Source organism: Arxiozyma heterogenica, assembly GCF_036370985.1.
Source record: "Arxiozyma heterogenica strain weizmannii chromosome Unknown scaffold_17, whole genome shotgun sequence".
Taxonomy (NCBI): Eukaryota; Fungi; Ascomycota; class Saccharomycetes; order Saccharomycetales; family Saccharomycetaceae; genus Arxiozyma; species Arxiozyma heterogenica.
Window position 1 is genome coordinate 1,012,755 of NW_027042670.1, and position 17,955 is coordinate 1,030,709.

Here is a 17,955-nt window from a genome sequence, read left to right on the forward strand (position 1 = left end):
CATATATAACACTTTCCAATTCTCTTTTTAATTTATGTGATTTTTTAACAACTTTATTTTATGGAATACAGAGGAAGAAGGAAAAACAAAATAAAACAAAGTTAAAAAAAAAAAAGGAAAAAAAAATATAAAGTAGAAGATTTTTTGAAGTATTAAACAATACAAATCAATATATATATTAGAAATAGTTTCATTTCATATCATTTAAAGAAAAAAAGAAATAAGAGATGAAGATCTATAGTCAAACAAAATTCTTAGAACATTACCAATAATGAGACAAAGAGAGATTAAACCTCCAACATCATCAGACTATTATTTTTTTGTTCATCACTTTATTGCTACTTTGATTTTAGTAACATGTATTCTTATATCAGTGTTACCAAGAGATGAACCTTCAAGATTAAATAACAACAATAACAACAGCAACAACAAGTACCACAAAATTTTACAGTTTCTGTTAGATTTACTACCGGATAGAAGATGGCTAATATGGAGTGAATGTTTAGGATTGATGGGTATGATGTTTGCATACGTTGGATTGAATCTGTATAGAGAGGATATAATGTCTCCGAGCTTGGATGATTTTAGATATATTACAGATGGAAGCAGTAATTTAGAGATTTCGATAAATGAGCCAAGCAATAAATATCTACATGAACAGACAATTGGTGTGGTGGATTTGCCAATAATGGATGTTTGTCAAATTTTGTACGGTGCAAATTGATTATTATACCATGAGGGGAAAGTGGAACGGGGAGAAAAGAGGGGCACAGACGAATCGAACACGATCGCAAATGTTACACAATTCAAACCAATTGAACAAGAACTGTAGATCACGTGCCAGTTTCCACAGTTTTCTTTTTTTTTAATTTTTTTCTTGGGAGCAGTAAAAAGTTCTCTCTCTCATTTTTTGTTTTGCTCTCACAATTTTTACAAACAAAGGGGGGGAGAGTCATTTTTGTATTTTTTTCTTACTTGTTGTTTCCCTTTTTTTTTTTTTTTTTTTAATTCTTTCCAAACCTGTTCGAGTTAAATGGCTGTGCGGCACGGGTGTACACAGTTTTTATTTATTTTTTTTATTTGACTCTTTTTTTCTTTTGTCTGACTAGTAAACGCAACGTATAGTTTATTATTCTCATTGTTGTTATTATTATTGATATCAGTATGTGGCATGAAAAGAACACAGAAACAAGGAGACTATATCATTAAAGATAGTGGGTAGAGTTAGTAAAGAAATTGTGTTTACAAAAAGAGGATGAGAATAAAGTATAGAATGGAATACGTTTAATTTTTTTTTTATTATTATTCTCTTTTATTTGCTGATTTTAGATCATGTATGTATTTAAATAATGAAGCATTTCGAGAACAAGCCTTATGAAGACTTCAACTTTTTCAAAACTTTGAGTGTATCCTGTTTCGTATAATTATATTTTTACTTTTACTTTTATCATCTTTATAATTCTCTCTAATCAAAGAGACATAATAAAGAAGTGACTAAAACCTGGATTTCAAATTGTTTTAATTTTTTTTTCTTTGTTTTCCTTTTTGCTTATCTGAAGTTGCATTATAAATTTATTGAATATTAAACATACAAATATACATATATATATATATGAACATAAATTATGAAAATGCTGAGATATATAAACTTATCAAATAAAGATAATAATTGGTACCTGGGACTGTTTATGTTATTTATCGTGGTTGTGGCATGGGTATCATCGTCATTTTTATTGAATTCTATATTTGAATCCAACTACTACAAAAAACCCATATTTATCACTTTTTGTTCTATCTCCTCATGTTCCTTATATCTTTTGCCCCTCTTAAAACAACTGATAAAATTATTCTGGAATAATGGCGGTCACTGGGATATTCAAACAGCCTACAAATCGCAATACTACGCACATTTAATTGAACCAGATAATGATAGCGATAATGAAAAATTTGATGAATCTAAAGAATGTCACAGTTACGATAATAGCGCTGGTGACAATGAAATAATACCACTGTCTTCTATTATTAAGTTGAGTATGATCTTCTGTACTCTATGGTTTGCTGCTAATGTAACCACCAATACCTCGTTATTATATACTTCAGTGACAGCACAGACTATATTGTCATCAACTGCATCGTTTTTCACCTTATTCTTTAGCGTTATAATGAAGGTTGATACAATCAATCTTTACAAACTTATTGGGTTGGCTATCTCATTTATTGGTATTGTTATTATTGTTATTAAATCTACTCCTGTATCTAATCAGTCCGATATCAATCAATTTTCATATGCAAGTATCGTTATCGGAAATGTGTTAGCATTGGTAGGTGCTTTAATTTATGGGGTTTACAGCACATTTTTTAAAAAATCTTTAGTACACATTTCCAATAATGACAATCGTACAAATAATGCTGGTTCAAGTAAGATCGACATCAGGTTATATCTGGGATTTGTTGGATTATTTACATTTATTGGATTATGGCCAATTTTAGTACTTTTCAATTATTTTGGCTGGGAAAGTTTCGAATTCAAATGGGATTTCAGAATTATTTCAATAATTATAATGAATAGTTCGGTTACTTTCCTAAGTGACTATTGTTGGGCTAAAGCCGTGATTTTGACGTCTCCATTGACTGTTACAATAGGTTTGAGTTTTACAATGCCATTGGCTATGTTTGGTGATTTCATATTCAGGGGTAAACAAATCACTCCATGGTATATAGTCGGCTCCATTCTGATTGTATTGTCATTTATTTTAATCAATACAAGCATTGATAGTGATGGCAATACTACTGCCACTGCCACTACTATTACTGCATCCTATACTAACGATGTTGATAAGGGCCAACAACAGTTATTGGCTGATTATGGCGTTGAATCATATGGTACATTTGAAGTTTAATAGAAAAAAAAATAAAAGAGAGGGGAGAAGGAAAAGCAGAAAAGTCTTATTGTTGCATATTTGTTTATTTGTTTGCTTATCTATTCTCTTTTTGGTTCTTCATTATCATGAACAAACACATATAAACAGACAATCGATACACATGTCTATATCTATAGTAGTATGTACGGGTATATATACCTTGGACCATTCATATTAAATAATAATAATATATTCTTTCTAGCATAATATCATGTCAATTATTACATCAAAAAATAAAAAAAAAAAAATAGAGACAAACAAAGATAAAAATAATGTGTCGTTTCTTTTTCTTTTACTTTTCTGTCTTTTTTTTTATTTTGTTTTTTTAGATTTCTTGCCAACAAAAAAAATAAAAAGAATTGCGGTGAGAAACTCTCGAAGACTTGAATTTCTCCATTGAGAACTGAACAGCATCAAAAGATTCATTTGATCTGTCGCTTCAAAGTGAAAGTTAGGTGTGGAAGTGGCAGATTCATGAAAGTAGCACTAAATTATTGAATTGCATGGGTTCTTTGTTCCGTACTGTTCTATGCAAAAAGTATTATAAAAAAAAGGAAAGATTAGACTGTTTGAAAACAGGAAGCAACGTTTATTTAATTGACACCAGTGGATACTTGGCTTTGTAAAGGATACCATTTTAAATTGTTATAAATAAACGTAGGAAAATAAAAAAAATTAGAAGTAGAAGAAGTATGAGTAATATATTGCAACTATTAACTAATTATTATAAATCTGTAATAGAGTCAGAAAGAATCTATAATGAATACATATATTTACAACTAAGGAAGGAGCAAGATGCAGAAAAAAAGAAAGTGGTGAAAGAGTCAATGGATGGGAAAGACAATACCGATACGCCCAATCCAAATGATTTGGTTGCATTACAATTACAGAAACAAATCAATAAATTATCATCGCAGATACAGACTTTAACTAAGCAAAATGACAAATTAAAAGAAACAAACAAATCACAACGTATAGCATCAGAAGAGAAGATTATTACTTTGCAAGCGATAGTTCAAGGCTTACAACAAACTGTATCAACGCAAAATAAAATTAACAGTAATTCCAACAAGTCTAATAATACTAATGTCAGTACCGTTAATAATCACTCTCAAATGAGAACACCCATAAAATCAAATGAGGAGACATGCTCTAATGCCAACCATACGAATATAAATAACAATAATAGTAATGGGCATAAATCAAAATTTCATTTATTGTCACCTTTAGGTAAAAGTATCTCGAGCAAATCACGAAGTTCTAATCATACAATATTTGATGATTCCAGTAGTGACAGTGATGATGATGAAGAAAAATATGATAATAAATGTAATAATGATAAACGTTTTTTAAGTTCAAGCAATAAAAGTAATTCTAAAGAAATCGATTCATTTATATTATCATTGAAGAAGTATGATGAAAGCAGATTGAATGAAAAATTAGAGGAAACACTAAATAATAAAGGTAAAGATACTGTTATTACAAATAATAAGACAAACAATCAAGATAAGATAAAAAATAAAAAAAATGGACTAAGTATTACACCAACTAAACTTCCTGTTAAAAGAGCAATCACTAATGATAATAGTCAAAACAAGAACATTATTACACAGAAAAAATCAACAACTCAAGTCTTAAAACTAAATGAGATAGATATACCGAACTTGAAAACACATGATTCTACCACCTCCAAGAAACGTAAGTTATCAAACAAAAAGATACAAGTATCATCCGACGATGAACAGTTGTTGCATCTGGAAAGTCAGTAATCTATATATATATATATATATATATAGATGGATATATGTAAGCATACAATATAAATATATATATGATGCTATCACTAATATTTCATGCATAAATATTTGTTTCTGATTTGTCAACAAACTTTTGAAATTTACAATTTGAATTTTTATCAAAAGAAAAAAAAAAAGATAAACAGAAAAAATTCTTCAAAAATTAAAAAAAAAATGGAAAAGAAAGCTTGTCAATTTGAAATACACGAAGTAGTGATTAGTATATTTACAAGTCATCACGTTTGGAAGTAAATGCCTGTTTAGAAATTTTTATAGTATACATCCACCTCATAATACTAAAAAGTCATTATTCCTGATATAAGCAGAAATAATAAGTATACAATACAAAAAAAAAAGAAACACGTTATCAAATTTATAATATATAAGACGTTTTAGTAGAATTTCTGCAGAGTGCAAATTTTTAATTTAATATAAATACATATACATTTGATATTCAATTATTAATTATTATTTTCTTTTGTATTCAAATATTTTGAATGGGTATGGATTTAAAAGATACACAGAATAGTAAAACAATCCATCCAGATCCTAAAGATAATAGCCATAATAATTTTGTTATACATGATAATAAACACACAAGAATGTCATATAATGGGAAAAGGCCAATAACTCCGGTTGATACATATCCTACCCCGGAATCTGGTTCTCTTTCGGTGGATAGGGCTGGTGAATCAGTTAGTATTATAGATGATTCTTTCACGACTAATACCAATAATAACATAGAACCGGGAATTGAAGATAAAAATGTAAATGACAACTTACTTAATGGCAGTACAGATTCTGTAAAAGTTACGTTGAATGAAAAATCCAAGAAGAAAAAGAGAAGTGCTGCAAGGGAACTGGAATCATTATTGGAAGATGCTAGTAGGTATGATCCAAATTTTGAATATTCTTTACCCACTTCCTATAAAAGGTCTAAACCAAGAAAATATTATTTCAATGGTGATGGGAACAGTTATAGTTATTATGATGATCATCCAAATATAAAAGATTTAGATAAAATGGGTGAAAAATTTATTGTGAAACAAAAAAAAATAAAAGCAATAGCAGAAGAAGAGAGGGAAAAAATTGTTAATATTACCACATCTAAACAGAAAAAGCATAAATTAATACAAGTCAGTAAATCAAACAAGAAGAAACAAAAAAATAATCATATTGAAAATCATGCTGATATAAATACTAATTCATCGAAATTAAACAATTTTATGAAAGATTTAGATTTACAAAAGTTAAAGTTAACTAATTTGAAGGCTTTTTCCAAAAAGAAAACTGTTGTTACCATTGAATATATTCATTTGAATAAGAAGGATAAGAAGTCAAGTATTAGTCAACAATCTAATAGAATACTGTCTAACAAAGAAGAAGCTCAATTACCAGAAAACGAAAGTAAAATTAATAATATTTCTGATAACAATTATAATAATCCAAATGATATAATACTAGATAATACCAGTGTTAATAATATTTCAACATTTCTCAATTGGGATGCTCCATTTATTGATATATGTAACGATTTTTTTAATATAACTGCTTGCAAATACCAAAATTTTTCAATAGCACAAACTTGTGATTCTATCACAGTTACTAATCATATCGACAGTTATAAGAAAAGATATCATCCTCCGAATCTAGAAAAATCTAAAGGGTACAGCAATAAAAATACCATAAAAAATAATAGTATAAAAGATCATGTAATTAGAAAGGATTCTGACGATCAAGCTTCAATGAATCAAAAACAAATATCTTATGAAGATCTTGTGGTAGAGTTGCAAAACCCTCTATTTTTTAACAAGGCTGAAAAGTTTAGAGTAAATTTTTCAAAGGATGTTTCGAGATACAACCCAATGGTTGAAGTAGGAAAATTTATAGAATATGTTGCCCTAATTTATCTACCCGATCCATATTCTCAATCATTAAAAGACGATATAATACCAAAATTAAATGAAGCATATGATATATCGAATGGTGAATATTTTGTTGGGATGGTAAAGGAATATAACAATTTGATTCAGAAAGTACCAAGATATGAAATAATTAATCATTTAAAAAGTGTAAAAAAAATACCGGTATCATTTATACATGATATTTTGCAAACTGTATATATTCGAACTATTTATCCAAGAGCTAATCAATTAAAACATTATGAAGCCTTTAGTAATTATGTTTATGGTGAATTATTACCTAATTTTTTATCCAAAATTTATAAACAGTGTAATTTAAATCAATCGAGTATTTTTTTAGATTTGGGTTCAGGTGTTGGAAATTGTGTTATTCAAGCAGCACTTGAGTATCAATGCAAGCTTAGTGCAGGCTGTGAGATTATGAAAGAGGCTAGTGATATGACGGAATATCAGCATAGAGAATTGCAAGAACGTTGTAAAATTATGGGATTAAATTTAAGTCCAGTAAAGTTCTTCTTAAAACAAAGTTTTGTAGCTAATAAAGCTGTAGAAAATATTATAAGAGATTGTGATGTTTTATTAATAAATAATTTCTTATTTGATGCAGAACTAAACAAAGAAGTTGAAAAACTGATACAGAATGTTAAAGTGGGCTGTAAGATTATTTCTTTAAAAAGTTTAAGAAGACCTGGTTATGTTCTTGATTTTTATAATACTGATAATATATTAAGCAGATTGAAGGTCGAAAAATTTAATTTTGAAGAAGATAGCGTATCATGGACTCACACTGGCGGTGAATACTATATCTCAACAGTCTTAGAATCAATTGATGAATCACTTTTAGATATTAAAAGTAGATTTAGAAAGCTTAAGAGACCTATAAAATATACAAGATGAGAAGCTGTTGAATAATATATATATGGAATGTATATATGTATAGAAGGTTGTAGTTTTAAATCATATTAATATTCTAGTATTTAAATAAGTTCTAATTAAAAATATGTATATTTATATATGTTTAAGGTATATTATATACTTTAAGCTAGTGGGACGATATTACAACTATTTTTCAGGTTGAGATTCGTTTAAATCAACTTCTATATGCACTAATGTGTTCATCAATTTTTTCACTGCTAAAATATGCCATGGGATATGTGATGTTCTCCCATCAGAAACACCAAACCATATACTTAAAGCAGCAAGGTTTCTAAATTCTTCTAAGACAATCTCGAGTAATTTAGTACTATCTGAATGTGGACAATTTAACAAATTAACTTCCAATTTGTCCCATATCGTTTTATCACCAGTCACATTAAATCTAACTAGGGCACCACTTTTTATAGCACATCTATGTTGAGAATTAGATAATGGAAATGGATTCTGAAAAATAACACCATGTATATCATCGTCTATGTTAACTACCTCATAATTATCTAAATTAGAATAATCAATCATTTCAAACAATTTAGGATTTCTAACGAGTGGTTTAAAGCTTGGATACATTCTATCCCCATCATAAAATGAATTTTTTGTATCTTCATCAACACAAACAACAGCTAGATGAATACTCCTACTTGACAATCTCCTCCAATTGATTAATTCATCATCAGGTAAAATACCGTTCAATCTAGTTAAAATCAAACATATCTTACCGTATTTCTTATATGCCAATTGCAATGCCATTGTCCATAATTGTGTACAAGCATCATCAAACTTCTGTTTAGAATTCCCGACGTACCATGATTTAACACTGTTAGTTTTTCCATCACTATCACTTAACGCACAGAATACCCACTTTTTGTCAATGCTTCTAGAGTAGGCTATATGGATATAAGAGTCATAAGTTATAGCACTTAATCCATCATTATTTTGAAAGGTTTTAAAAGATATCTTACTTGGAAGTTTATGTGCAATTGCAGTAAATTTAATATCTTTTGGCCACAAAATATTGTAAATGCTAACACAAAGATTGTAATATTCATCTATTGAAGTTAAAGGGTTTTTTATGAAATCATGTGGTATTACCTTTAAAAGCAAGTCAATATGTGGGATCTTGGATCTTACTTCATCTCTAATGACTTGAAAAACTTTGAGATTAGATAATAAACAGTTGAGAGTGTTAACTTCTAATGGCAATATAATCAGTAAAGTTGCATCTTTTCCTAAATTCTTACTAGTCGAGCAATATGATACAATTTGAGCAGCAAGAAGCAATAATTCACTTTGTTCAAATGTTTTTAATTGAATTAATCCACTTGTATCGGTAGGTGTCAATTTTAGCAATTCACAAAACCCAAATTCATAATTAATATACGCTTGAGATAATGTAGATACAAACATTTCATATACAATATCTGATGAATCGGTCAATAAAAAAAATTTGAAATTTTTATTACCCATGGGTGGCTTTAAATTTAAAAACTTGCCAAAGGGATGAGAATCAGACTTAATTTTAATAATTTCATGTTGCTTTTTGATAAATACGAAAGGTTGTTTCATTCTGTAGATTTTATTAACCAATCCAGGTCCATTTAGAGCAGTAAAATATGGAAACATATTCTGCATCGTGTTTGAAATAAAACCATCTGAATTCAAAATTATTTTATCATAAGTAACACATGGAATATTCAAGTTATCCAGTAAGTCATTATCAAATACAATTTGTTCACAAATAATATTTAAGATATCTTTGTTTGCTGTCGTTATTTCTATTTTCGGATTAGAAGGTAGATATATATCAGGAACCAAAGAAAGAGGAATATGTCTCAACAAAAATGGAAGCGTATTAAATAGTGGGCTTGTTTGATAGAGATTAGTAACCGGTAAATTTGAAACAGGTAGATCTTCTGATTTTGCTATATCAGATAGGCATTCTTTAATCTCTTCAGTAGATGATTGTTCTGGCACATTATCTGTATCTATCACAAAATTAGAAGTAGTACCTTTTATTGGCGATAAATTTTGTTCATTAGTTGGATGTGAAAGTTTCCAAATTGGATTTGAAGTATCCCTAGAATATGACTCAGCAGATAAAGAATAACCACCGGATATCAAAGACGGAGGAACAGACTCTTGAACACCTAGCATTGGTTGATAGTTTAAAAATTGCGTATCATGTACACTACCATCAAATAATTTCAGTTCTTGTTTAATATTATTATATTCAATTGATTCAAAACTCGAATCACTTTCGTCATCTTCACCCTCATCATCATCTGAACTTGACACATTACTAACAGATATATCAAATTTTAATGCTTCATCCCTTTGAGTTGGACTAAATGAAAACTTACCACCATTTTTGTATTTATTATCAACATCACTTTCAATTTTCGGATTAAAAGTTAATGGAGCAAAAACACTTTTTCTTTTATCTCGAGGTGTTTCTATTGGTAAAGGTGCACCTGGATCTGTGTAAAGTGGACTATTTGATAACGTAATTTCTTCTAATGGTATATCTAAATATTTACGTTTTAAACTTAGCTTGTTATTTTCTTTTTTATTCTCATTATTAGAAAATGACTCATTAGCAGGATGTTCCTCGATTGTACTTCTCATATTTTCTCGCGAGTTATCTTCGTCATCAGACATGCCGAACATATCCTCCGTAATCTCATCGGAAGTAGCTTTTTCAGAAACGTGTTTTTTTTCTTCTATAGATGTATCATTCATTTCACCAAAAAGATCATCTTCTTCATCCATATTTGACTTGTTGGCAGTTATTTTGTTTAGTTTACTTTGATTGTTGTCAGATTCTTTATTGTTGATTAATATCAACTTAGAATCCTCATCTTCGTCATCCTCACCAAATAAGTCTTTATCATTAGTATCATTGTTGTCAATGTTGTCAGATTCATTTAATATTTGTATTTCTGTAGTAGTCATAACGTTTTCTAATTTATCGTGAGTTTCATGAAGTTCTTGGACTAATCTTAGATTTTCTATGTTTAATTTTTTGTCTTCGATACTTTTTAAAGGTGATAAAGAAGAATTATCTATCTTTACCTTTGTCTTCTCTGTGGAAAATAATTCATTGTTATTGTCTAAGGTAGTAATAGGTGTCATAGAAAATTCTGTAGAAAAAGCATCATTATCAATAGGTATATTCTTATCCATAGATGACGTCAAGGATGGTGATACGTTTGAATATGAATTTGTTGGGGATATCTTATTTTTGAATGATTGTTGAAGCATTGAAACACCTGTGTTTTTATAATATTGTTGAAATTGTTCCGTATATGCACCTCCTGAGCTCAGTGGGTTCGTATTTAATGTGCCTGAACTACCTGGAGTTCTCAGTGCTGCAGTTTGTCGTATTTGTATGAAATCATCTATAGTACTCATAACATCATTTAAATTGTCAAATTGTATATCTGTATCATTAAAATTTAGTTCGATATCATTATTTGTAGAAGTTTCATTAAGAATATTATTGTCTCTAATATTATTGCTATTAATATTGTTTTTTACATCATGAATTTGAACAAAGCAAAGATCTAAAGGCCAAATAATTTTTTTTTCATTCTTAGCAGATAATTTATTATAATTTGTTATACTTGGAGTATTTCCATTTAAATAATCAAGATCTGGCATCACCGCTATCCACTTCAATTGATCTTTTTTCTTCAATGTTATTCCATGGGAAATTTGCAAAGCTCTTAATAATATATCCGCATTGGGTGGCGGTGCCCATAATTTAGGTGATTTAGTAAAAGGGGTATTCAAGGAAGATAAACCATTCTCAGTAAGAATCTTCATTCTAATGCCAGAAGGTGCTAAATAGAGAGAATGTGCCAACAAAAATTTCTCATCTTGTAAGTGTTCCTCTTTTAATTTTATTAAATTTAAATCTTTTAAGCAGACAGATACTGCAAGTATACTATTAGCAAAAAGATGGGGTTCTATTTGTAATATCGGATTACTATTGATATTTGTCTTACTACCGTTTGTGGACCTGAACTTTACATAATTAGAAATGATTTGATGGTTATCTAATAACGATATACATCCATTCCCATACTGAATCAAACTACTATTTGAGTTAATACTCAAATTAATATAAATAGATCTCCGTATGGCTTTTAAGAAAAGTGCATAATAAGGAGGTAAGTTTGGTTTTGAATAATCTGAATTAAATTCGCCGCATTTTACTGGTTGAACATATTGGACTTCAATAGGACTTGTATCAGCAGTAAAATTGTTTGTGAAATAATTAATACTTTGATTAAATATATCAAACTTGGACGGTAATTTCGGTAAAGGATCATTATTTATACTAAAACACCATAATTCTCTTGATAACAGGGCTAACAAAATTTTAGGATTTTCCTTTCTTAAAAAGAATTCCATATAAATGGACCATTGATCATTTTGGTTTGGTGGTGAATATTGGGCATAATTAATTTTTTCAATGTCTTGTATTTTGTAAAAATTTGATATCAGTTCATCTAGCCTGTATTTATCTGTAATATCTTCTATTTCTATCATATTTGTTAATTTGAGTAGTTCCGAAGATGGCTATATCTTTTCACTGTATATATATATTATTATTATTTGTTGGAAATAAACAACAATTAAAGTTGCTTTATTGTAAAATAATCTGGTAGAAAATATTTTCAATATTAATGGTTGAAAACAAAAAAATTAAATTTTACTGATAACGGTTAATTACTAAACAGAATAAATGAAACGTCATCTATATCATCAACTATATTGTACTGTAAAAAATAGTACAAATTCTACAAAATAATTTCAGTAGATTTTTAAAAAAATACAATTTTTTGATTCCTAGAACTCTTAATATAATCACTATAAATATAACCAGTTGGTTACTTTCTTTTGCTAGTTCTTCCTCCGAATTTTTCTTTTAAATATATATCACTTTTATATATTATTGTTTGCTTGTTCACAGATTAAAGATTTATCATAAATATTGCAAAATATATTGAAATTTAGAAAATCCAAAATTTGAGCTCGAGGAAATAAAGAATAGACAAAAAGAACACAAACAAATAGGTAAATCATCAAGTCAGAATAAAATAAGATAGTGTACAGTATAACCTAAGGAAGGATAGGCTAAGAGCTTATACGATTTTAATATTGTCGTTTTGTACTATTTTTCTGGTTTCACTCACTGTTAAAGTACCAAAGAAATTAAGAAATAACGAAAAAAAAATACAATAAAAACCAATTAAATTATTAGTTACCTCAAATAAGAAAGTCAGAAGAAATCAACAATTAAATTGTGTTTTATTTGTTTTATTTTTATTTGTATCATTATTATTACCTAACTTAACAGTTCAGTATGTTCCAGTCTACTTACGAAAATGGTAAATTATTATTTAATGAATTTAGAGAGCACAAAATAGGTGGAATGTCACGATTTAAAATCATTATTAACAGAAATCGTTTAATTGAACAAGGTATATTAAAACCAGAAGATCAATTTTTACACTTAAGAATTAAAAATGAAGAGAGCCCATTGCTACGTGGTGTTTGGATTACTGGGCCTTATTCGTACTATGTTGATATGAGACCAATCAATTATGATGAAAATATTCGATATGAAGGCAAAGAACCCATTGAATTTATGGAAAATTTGAAACCTGATCAAGCATTTAAAGCAACATTAAGATTTAATAAAGGAAGTCAAGTTGAGGGAACTGATGGAACATATTGTTGGATTGTAGATATCTTATCTCAATTAGCATTGGTATCATTTGTAGCTATAAAATTTTCAATTAGAATAGGAACGTCAAGACGTGTTACAAAAAGCAAAAAATCTAGACAAGTTAAGACAACGATTTTAGATAAGGAGACTTTCAATATAGAAGAATGGGATGAAAACACATTATGGAACTTACCTCCTAAGTATGGACATAACAAGTCTGTCCATTTAGTAATAATTACACATGGTATCTTTTCTAATATTGGATGTGATATGTTATATATGAAAGATAAGATTGAACAAGTGTCCAATTCTGTAGATGACTCCATAAACTCAAATGTGATCGTTCGTGGATATATGGGGAATATGGGTAAGTCTGAAAGGGGTATTCATTATCTAGGAAAACGAGTTGGAGATTATATCTTAAAATTAGTTGACCAACTACAAGGAGAAGAAAAATATTGCATAGATAAAATCTCTTTTATAGGTCACTCATTAGGTGGGCCTACACAATCAATGGCAATTCATTACATCCAAGTCAAAAGACCCGATTTTTTTGAAAGGATTCAACCAATAAATTTTATTACCCTAGCATCACCATACCTTGGTGTTATTGGAGATTTCCCTTTCTATTTATCAGTTCCTTTAGATATGGGATTTTTAGGGTTAACAGGTAGAGATTTGAATTTAAAATATACACCATTTCAATCTAAAGACGGTTTATATATAGAGGAAGGCAATGAAGCGTTTCCTAGGCTAATATTAGAGATTATTCCACATGAGCCGATACGATCTATATTTGAAAAATTTACTAATAGGACCTTATATGCCAATGTAGTAAATGATGGGATAGTTCCATTACGTACGGCTGCATTGATGTACCTTGATTGGAAGGGATTAGCTAATGTTGATAAAGTAAAGCATAATGAGAAACCTGAAAGTAATTCACAGATGGAATTGAGAGAGGGGTCGCATATATCAGAGATTCCAAAAGAAGAAGACATGGATATTAAAACATCAGAGAGGTTGCATTTTCCGAATCTAATAAAGGAAGTTCGAAGAAAAAACAAGAAATTTGGGCGTGCACAAACTATTGATGTTATAAATAGTAATATAGAATCCAACAATAAAGATGTATTTAAATATGCACCAGATGAAGCGTCAGCAGTGAAGTCCGCATTATCCACTTTAACAGCACCAATCCCTTCACAGGAATACATTAAAAATCCAGAAGCCAGAACAGATAGTATAATACATGATAGAATATATAGACCGGACCAACTACCACCAAGACATTATTTGGGTAGACCAATATATAAGAAAATTGTGTACCCGAACGAAAATGTTAACAGAATACAAGAGAGAATAGCGCGTGAATGGCAAGAAACAATGGAATGGAGAAAAGTATTAGTTAAAATTCAGCCTGACTCACATAACAATATTGTGGTAAGAAGAAGGTTTACTAATTTATATGGTAATGTTGCTGTGACACATATGGCCAATGAACATTTTGGTGTAAAGGCATGTGAAAAATATTCGAAGACTTTAATAAGATAAAATAGGGGAAAACAATTAAAATAGATACTTTTCCATTAATACACACACACACTATATATATATATATACGCTTGCATCTATTATTTATATAAAGAGTATATTATACATTAAACTCAATATATTCATATCTACCTGAATATGTTTGTGCCGATGTGAAGGATTTATATGAAAGTGAATTTATTGAATAAAGTTTGATTTGATCTGATCAAAGTCGGACATTTTCCGGGGAAATAAGAATATGGTAAAAAAAAAATAAAAAAGGAAAGGACTTCGAGGAAAAGGGGAGCTCAACTTTTTTAGTGCTCAATTGCGAATGCAGTTACCCACTTAGAATAGTCAATCTAAGCTAAATGAATAAAAATGTATGAATACGTAGAATGTATATAGGCGTATCTATAGGTAGGTGCATATGTGTATATTAGTACTGGTAAGGGCTAAATATTTACCATCTTGGAGCTTAGCCATACTTTATAGTTCATTTCAGCAATATGATCTGCAAGATTATACAAATTGTCATTAGTTTCATGATTTATATCGTATAGATCTTTGTAGTCAACTAAAAACGAAGAAGAACTATGTCGATCAACTGCACACGGTTCAGAAGACTTGACTAAAGGAGATTTCAATAATTCATCTATGTTATTGGTATATAGTTGCAAAGAGCAGAGACTTCGATCCTCATCTTTATCGCACTGATTTGTAGAAGATAGAGCATAGTGCGAATCCATCAGTAATATTATAAGAAAAAAGAATAAATAAATGTGTATAATATGTGAATAGCCAAATAAAAAGTTCAGAAGTATGTGTGTATATTAACAACTAAAAAAGCGATACTTTCGTAGCTATATTAAAGTAAAACCATGCAAATAGCAGTATTAGTATTTTGTTAAAAATTCATATATTGATTATTTGTTCAAACGTAAGATAAGTAAAAAGAATTTGAAGAAGACAAAATGAAAGAAAATAATCAGGGGAGGGGTAGGATTGTAAATGAATATCACCTTTATTGATAAGGTGCCAAACGTGTCAAAGGAACAAATATATATTTATATGCCTATATATTACAGCAGATTAAAGTGTGCCAAGAACTTAAAATGGATAAAGAAGAACAGAAAAAGAGCACGATGTGAAAGCTGTTTTCAAATGTAATAATAGTAAAAGGAACCTTTTTTAGATTTCGCACGCAAAAACTACCAGCAATAGCATGAGTAAGTTAGTAATTACTGTAGCAGTGACAAATACTTTCAAATATGTGGAGAGTTGGTAAGAAAAAGACCTGGGAGGAGACATTACACGTAGGGAACGTGTCTGTGGTAGACAGACAATATATTTCATGGTTGCCAAAAAAGTAAATAGATAAATAAATAAAGAGATTGGTTGACAGTGTGACGAACGGCTGCAGCATGTTTGTTAGAAAAAAAAACGATTACTTTTTCTTTAACAAAGTAAAAACATTTCCCTCCCCTCTCTCTTTGTGGAAAAATAAGTGGTTGGGGATAAAACATAAACAAAAAAAAGATAAAAAAGAACAGTTAAATATATAGCAATACTTTAGCAACTATATATTGAGTTATTATTCTAAGATCATCAATTAAAAAAAACAAAATATAAAGTACAAAATTTGGCTTGTACATATTTACAGATATATGAGAAAGTTTATAATTTCATAATAATAATATTATTATTATTATTTTTTTTTTAAAAAAAATCTTGTTTTCTTCTCTAGAAGACACTATAATGTTGTAGGGTTATTTTCGTTATATGAAGAGATATTAATGGTTTCATTTTGGGCATGAAATATAGGTATTATTCTCTTTTCTCTTTCAGCTTCAACTTTTATTTGTAGCGTTTTTTTTTTTCTTTTTTTCCTTTCTTTCTTTTTTAGAATAACCCATTAAACCACTTTTGAAAGGCTGTTTTCTGTTGTTTTGGATATATTGGATCATTGGCTGTAGTAGATTTATTTTTAGCAGTGATATTCGAGATTGTTATGGTAGATTTATTAAAAGATTGACCAACTTTACGAGGTAAATATCTAGCTAAAGTTGGAGTAATTGCAGCAGTCAATGGAATTCTAATAAATATTAAACTTTTATGTAAACCATATGCTAAAATTAGCTCGGTTAAAATAGGAGATGTTTTAATGGATTCCCATCTTAATTTCCATTTTACACTCATGGATCTATTGGTCCCATTCACTCCGTTCTCTTTTAATTGCTCCTCTTCTTCATCTGCTATGTACTTATTTCTTGCTTCTAGCCTTTGTCTTTGTTTTTCTTTTACTTTTATTTTGACTGCGTTATCATCGCTTTCACCATATCCAAATACCTGTTTCACTCTATTCAATAAAATTGATATTCTTTCTTCACCTAAAGAATGAACTGTGAAGTAACATCCAGGTAAACTAATGAAAGTTACACCAATGTAAACTATTAGTGCAGAGTATCCATATACAGAGATGAGTTTTTTGATACCTTTCAATTCTTTATGTTGGACTTGAGTGGATTGATATCTTAAGGAATTACGTAAGTTTATCAAGGTTAATTTATAAGGTACTGAGGTACGTAAAATGTTCATGTTTGAGAAGAGGGGAGAGGAGAGGGAGAGTAATAAATATCTGTAACTGCTGTTAGTCTGCTATTTCACAAGGATGATAAAGGAAGATATTGGTACGCGGACAGATATATGTACATAGGTGTGTGTCTTCTCAAATATCTCTTTTGTTGGATTAAGTACTATTCAACACTATACATCCAATTTATTACCACTTACATTTTTCACCTCGAAGATCTCACTAAAAAGAAATGATCCTCTCGATCTGTCATAGAATAAAAAATAACAATATAAACAAAGAAAAAGAAAAGAAATAAGAAAAATACAAAGATCGGGAACGAACAAGAAAAAGAGTACACAACAATAAACGAGATGATTTGGAAATAGGTTTCATAACACTATTAATGTTTAAATAAAACTTTTTTTCATTCAAATATTAGATATCTGAGTTGCTAAGAAATATACTTGTACAAGTATTAGTCACATATGTGATAATATCCTGTTACTGAAAGCACCATTCAAGATTCAAAATGATAAGT

The 17,955-nt window shown here is 29.2% G+C and overlaps 7 protein-coding genes across 7 annotated transcripts; 5 read left to right on the top strand and 2 right to left on the bottom strand.

Moving 5' to 3' along the window:
- Nucleotides 1-271: 271 nt before the first annotated feature.
- Nucleotides 272-724, top strand: GPI19 (phosphatidylinositol N-acetylglucosaminyltransferase GPI19; the record flags this gene model as incomplete). Its single annotated transcript, XM_064858383.1, has 1 exon — nt 272-724. One exon carries the CDS (start codon nt 272-274, stop codon nt 722-724), a length of 453 nt encoding a protein of 150 aa, XP_064715090.1.
- Nucleotides 725-1,625: 901 nt separating this feature from the next.
- THI74 (Thi74p) lies at nt 1,626-2,900 on the top strand (the record flags this gene model as incomplete). The annotated part of the gene is made up of 1 exon (XM_064858384.1): nt 1,626-2,900. One exon carries the CDS (start codon nt 1,626-1,628, stop codon nt 2,898-2,900), a length of 1,275 nt encoding a protein of 424 aa, XP_064715091.1.
- A 713-nt stretch (nt 2,901-3,613) lies between these two features.
- Nucleotides 3,614-4,690, top strand: LRS4 (Lrs4p; the record flags this gene model as incomplete). The annotated part of the gene is made up of 1 exon (XM_064858385.1): nt 3,614-4,690. The coding sequence occupies one exon, from the start codon at nt 3,614-3,616 to the stop codon at nt 4,688-4,690; it is 1,077 nt and encodes a 358-aa protein (XP_064715092.1).
- A 524-nt stretch (nt 4,691-5,214) lies between these two features.
- On the top strand, nt 5,215-7,536 carry DOT1 (histone methyltransferase DOT1; the record flags this gene model as incomplete). The annotated part of the gene is made up of 1 exon (XM_064858386.1): nt 5,215-7,536. One exon carries the CDS (start codon nt 5,215-5,217, stop codon nt 7,534-7,536), a length of 2,322 nt encoding a protein of 773 aa, XP_064715093.1.
- Nucleotides 7,537-7,701: 165 nt separating this feature from the next.
- SSN2 (Ssn2p) lies at nt 7,702-12,126 on the bottom strand (the record flags this gene model as incomplete). The annotated part of the gene is made up of 1 exon (XM_064858387.1): nt 7,702-12,126. One exon carries the CDS (start codon nt 12,124-12,126, stop codon nt 7,702-7,704), a length of 4,425 nt encoding a protein of 1,474 aa, XP_064715094.1.
- Nucleotides 12,127-12,943: 817 nt separating this feature from the next.
- PWA37_001771 (putative hydrolase) lies at nt 12,944-14,863 on the top strand (the record flags this gene model as incomplete). Its single annotated transcript, XM_064858388.1, has 1 exon — nt 12,944-14,863. One exon carries the CDS (start codon nt 12,944-12,946, stop codon nt 14,861-14,863), a length of 1,920 nt encoding a protein of 639 aa, XP_064715095.1.
- A 1,881-nt stretch (nt 14,864-16,744) lies between these two features.
- On the bottom strand, nt 16,745-17,440 carry NAT2 (Nat2p; the record flags this gene model as incomplete). Its single annotated transcript, XM_064858389.1, has 1 exon — nt 16,745-17,440. One exon carries the CDS (start codon nt 17,438-17,440, stop codon nt 16,745-16,747), a length of 696 nt encoding a protein of 231 aa, XP_064715096.1.
- Between the last annotated feature and the right edge of the window lie 515 nt (nt 17,441-17,955).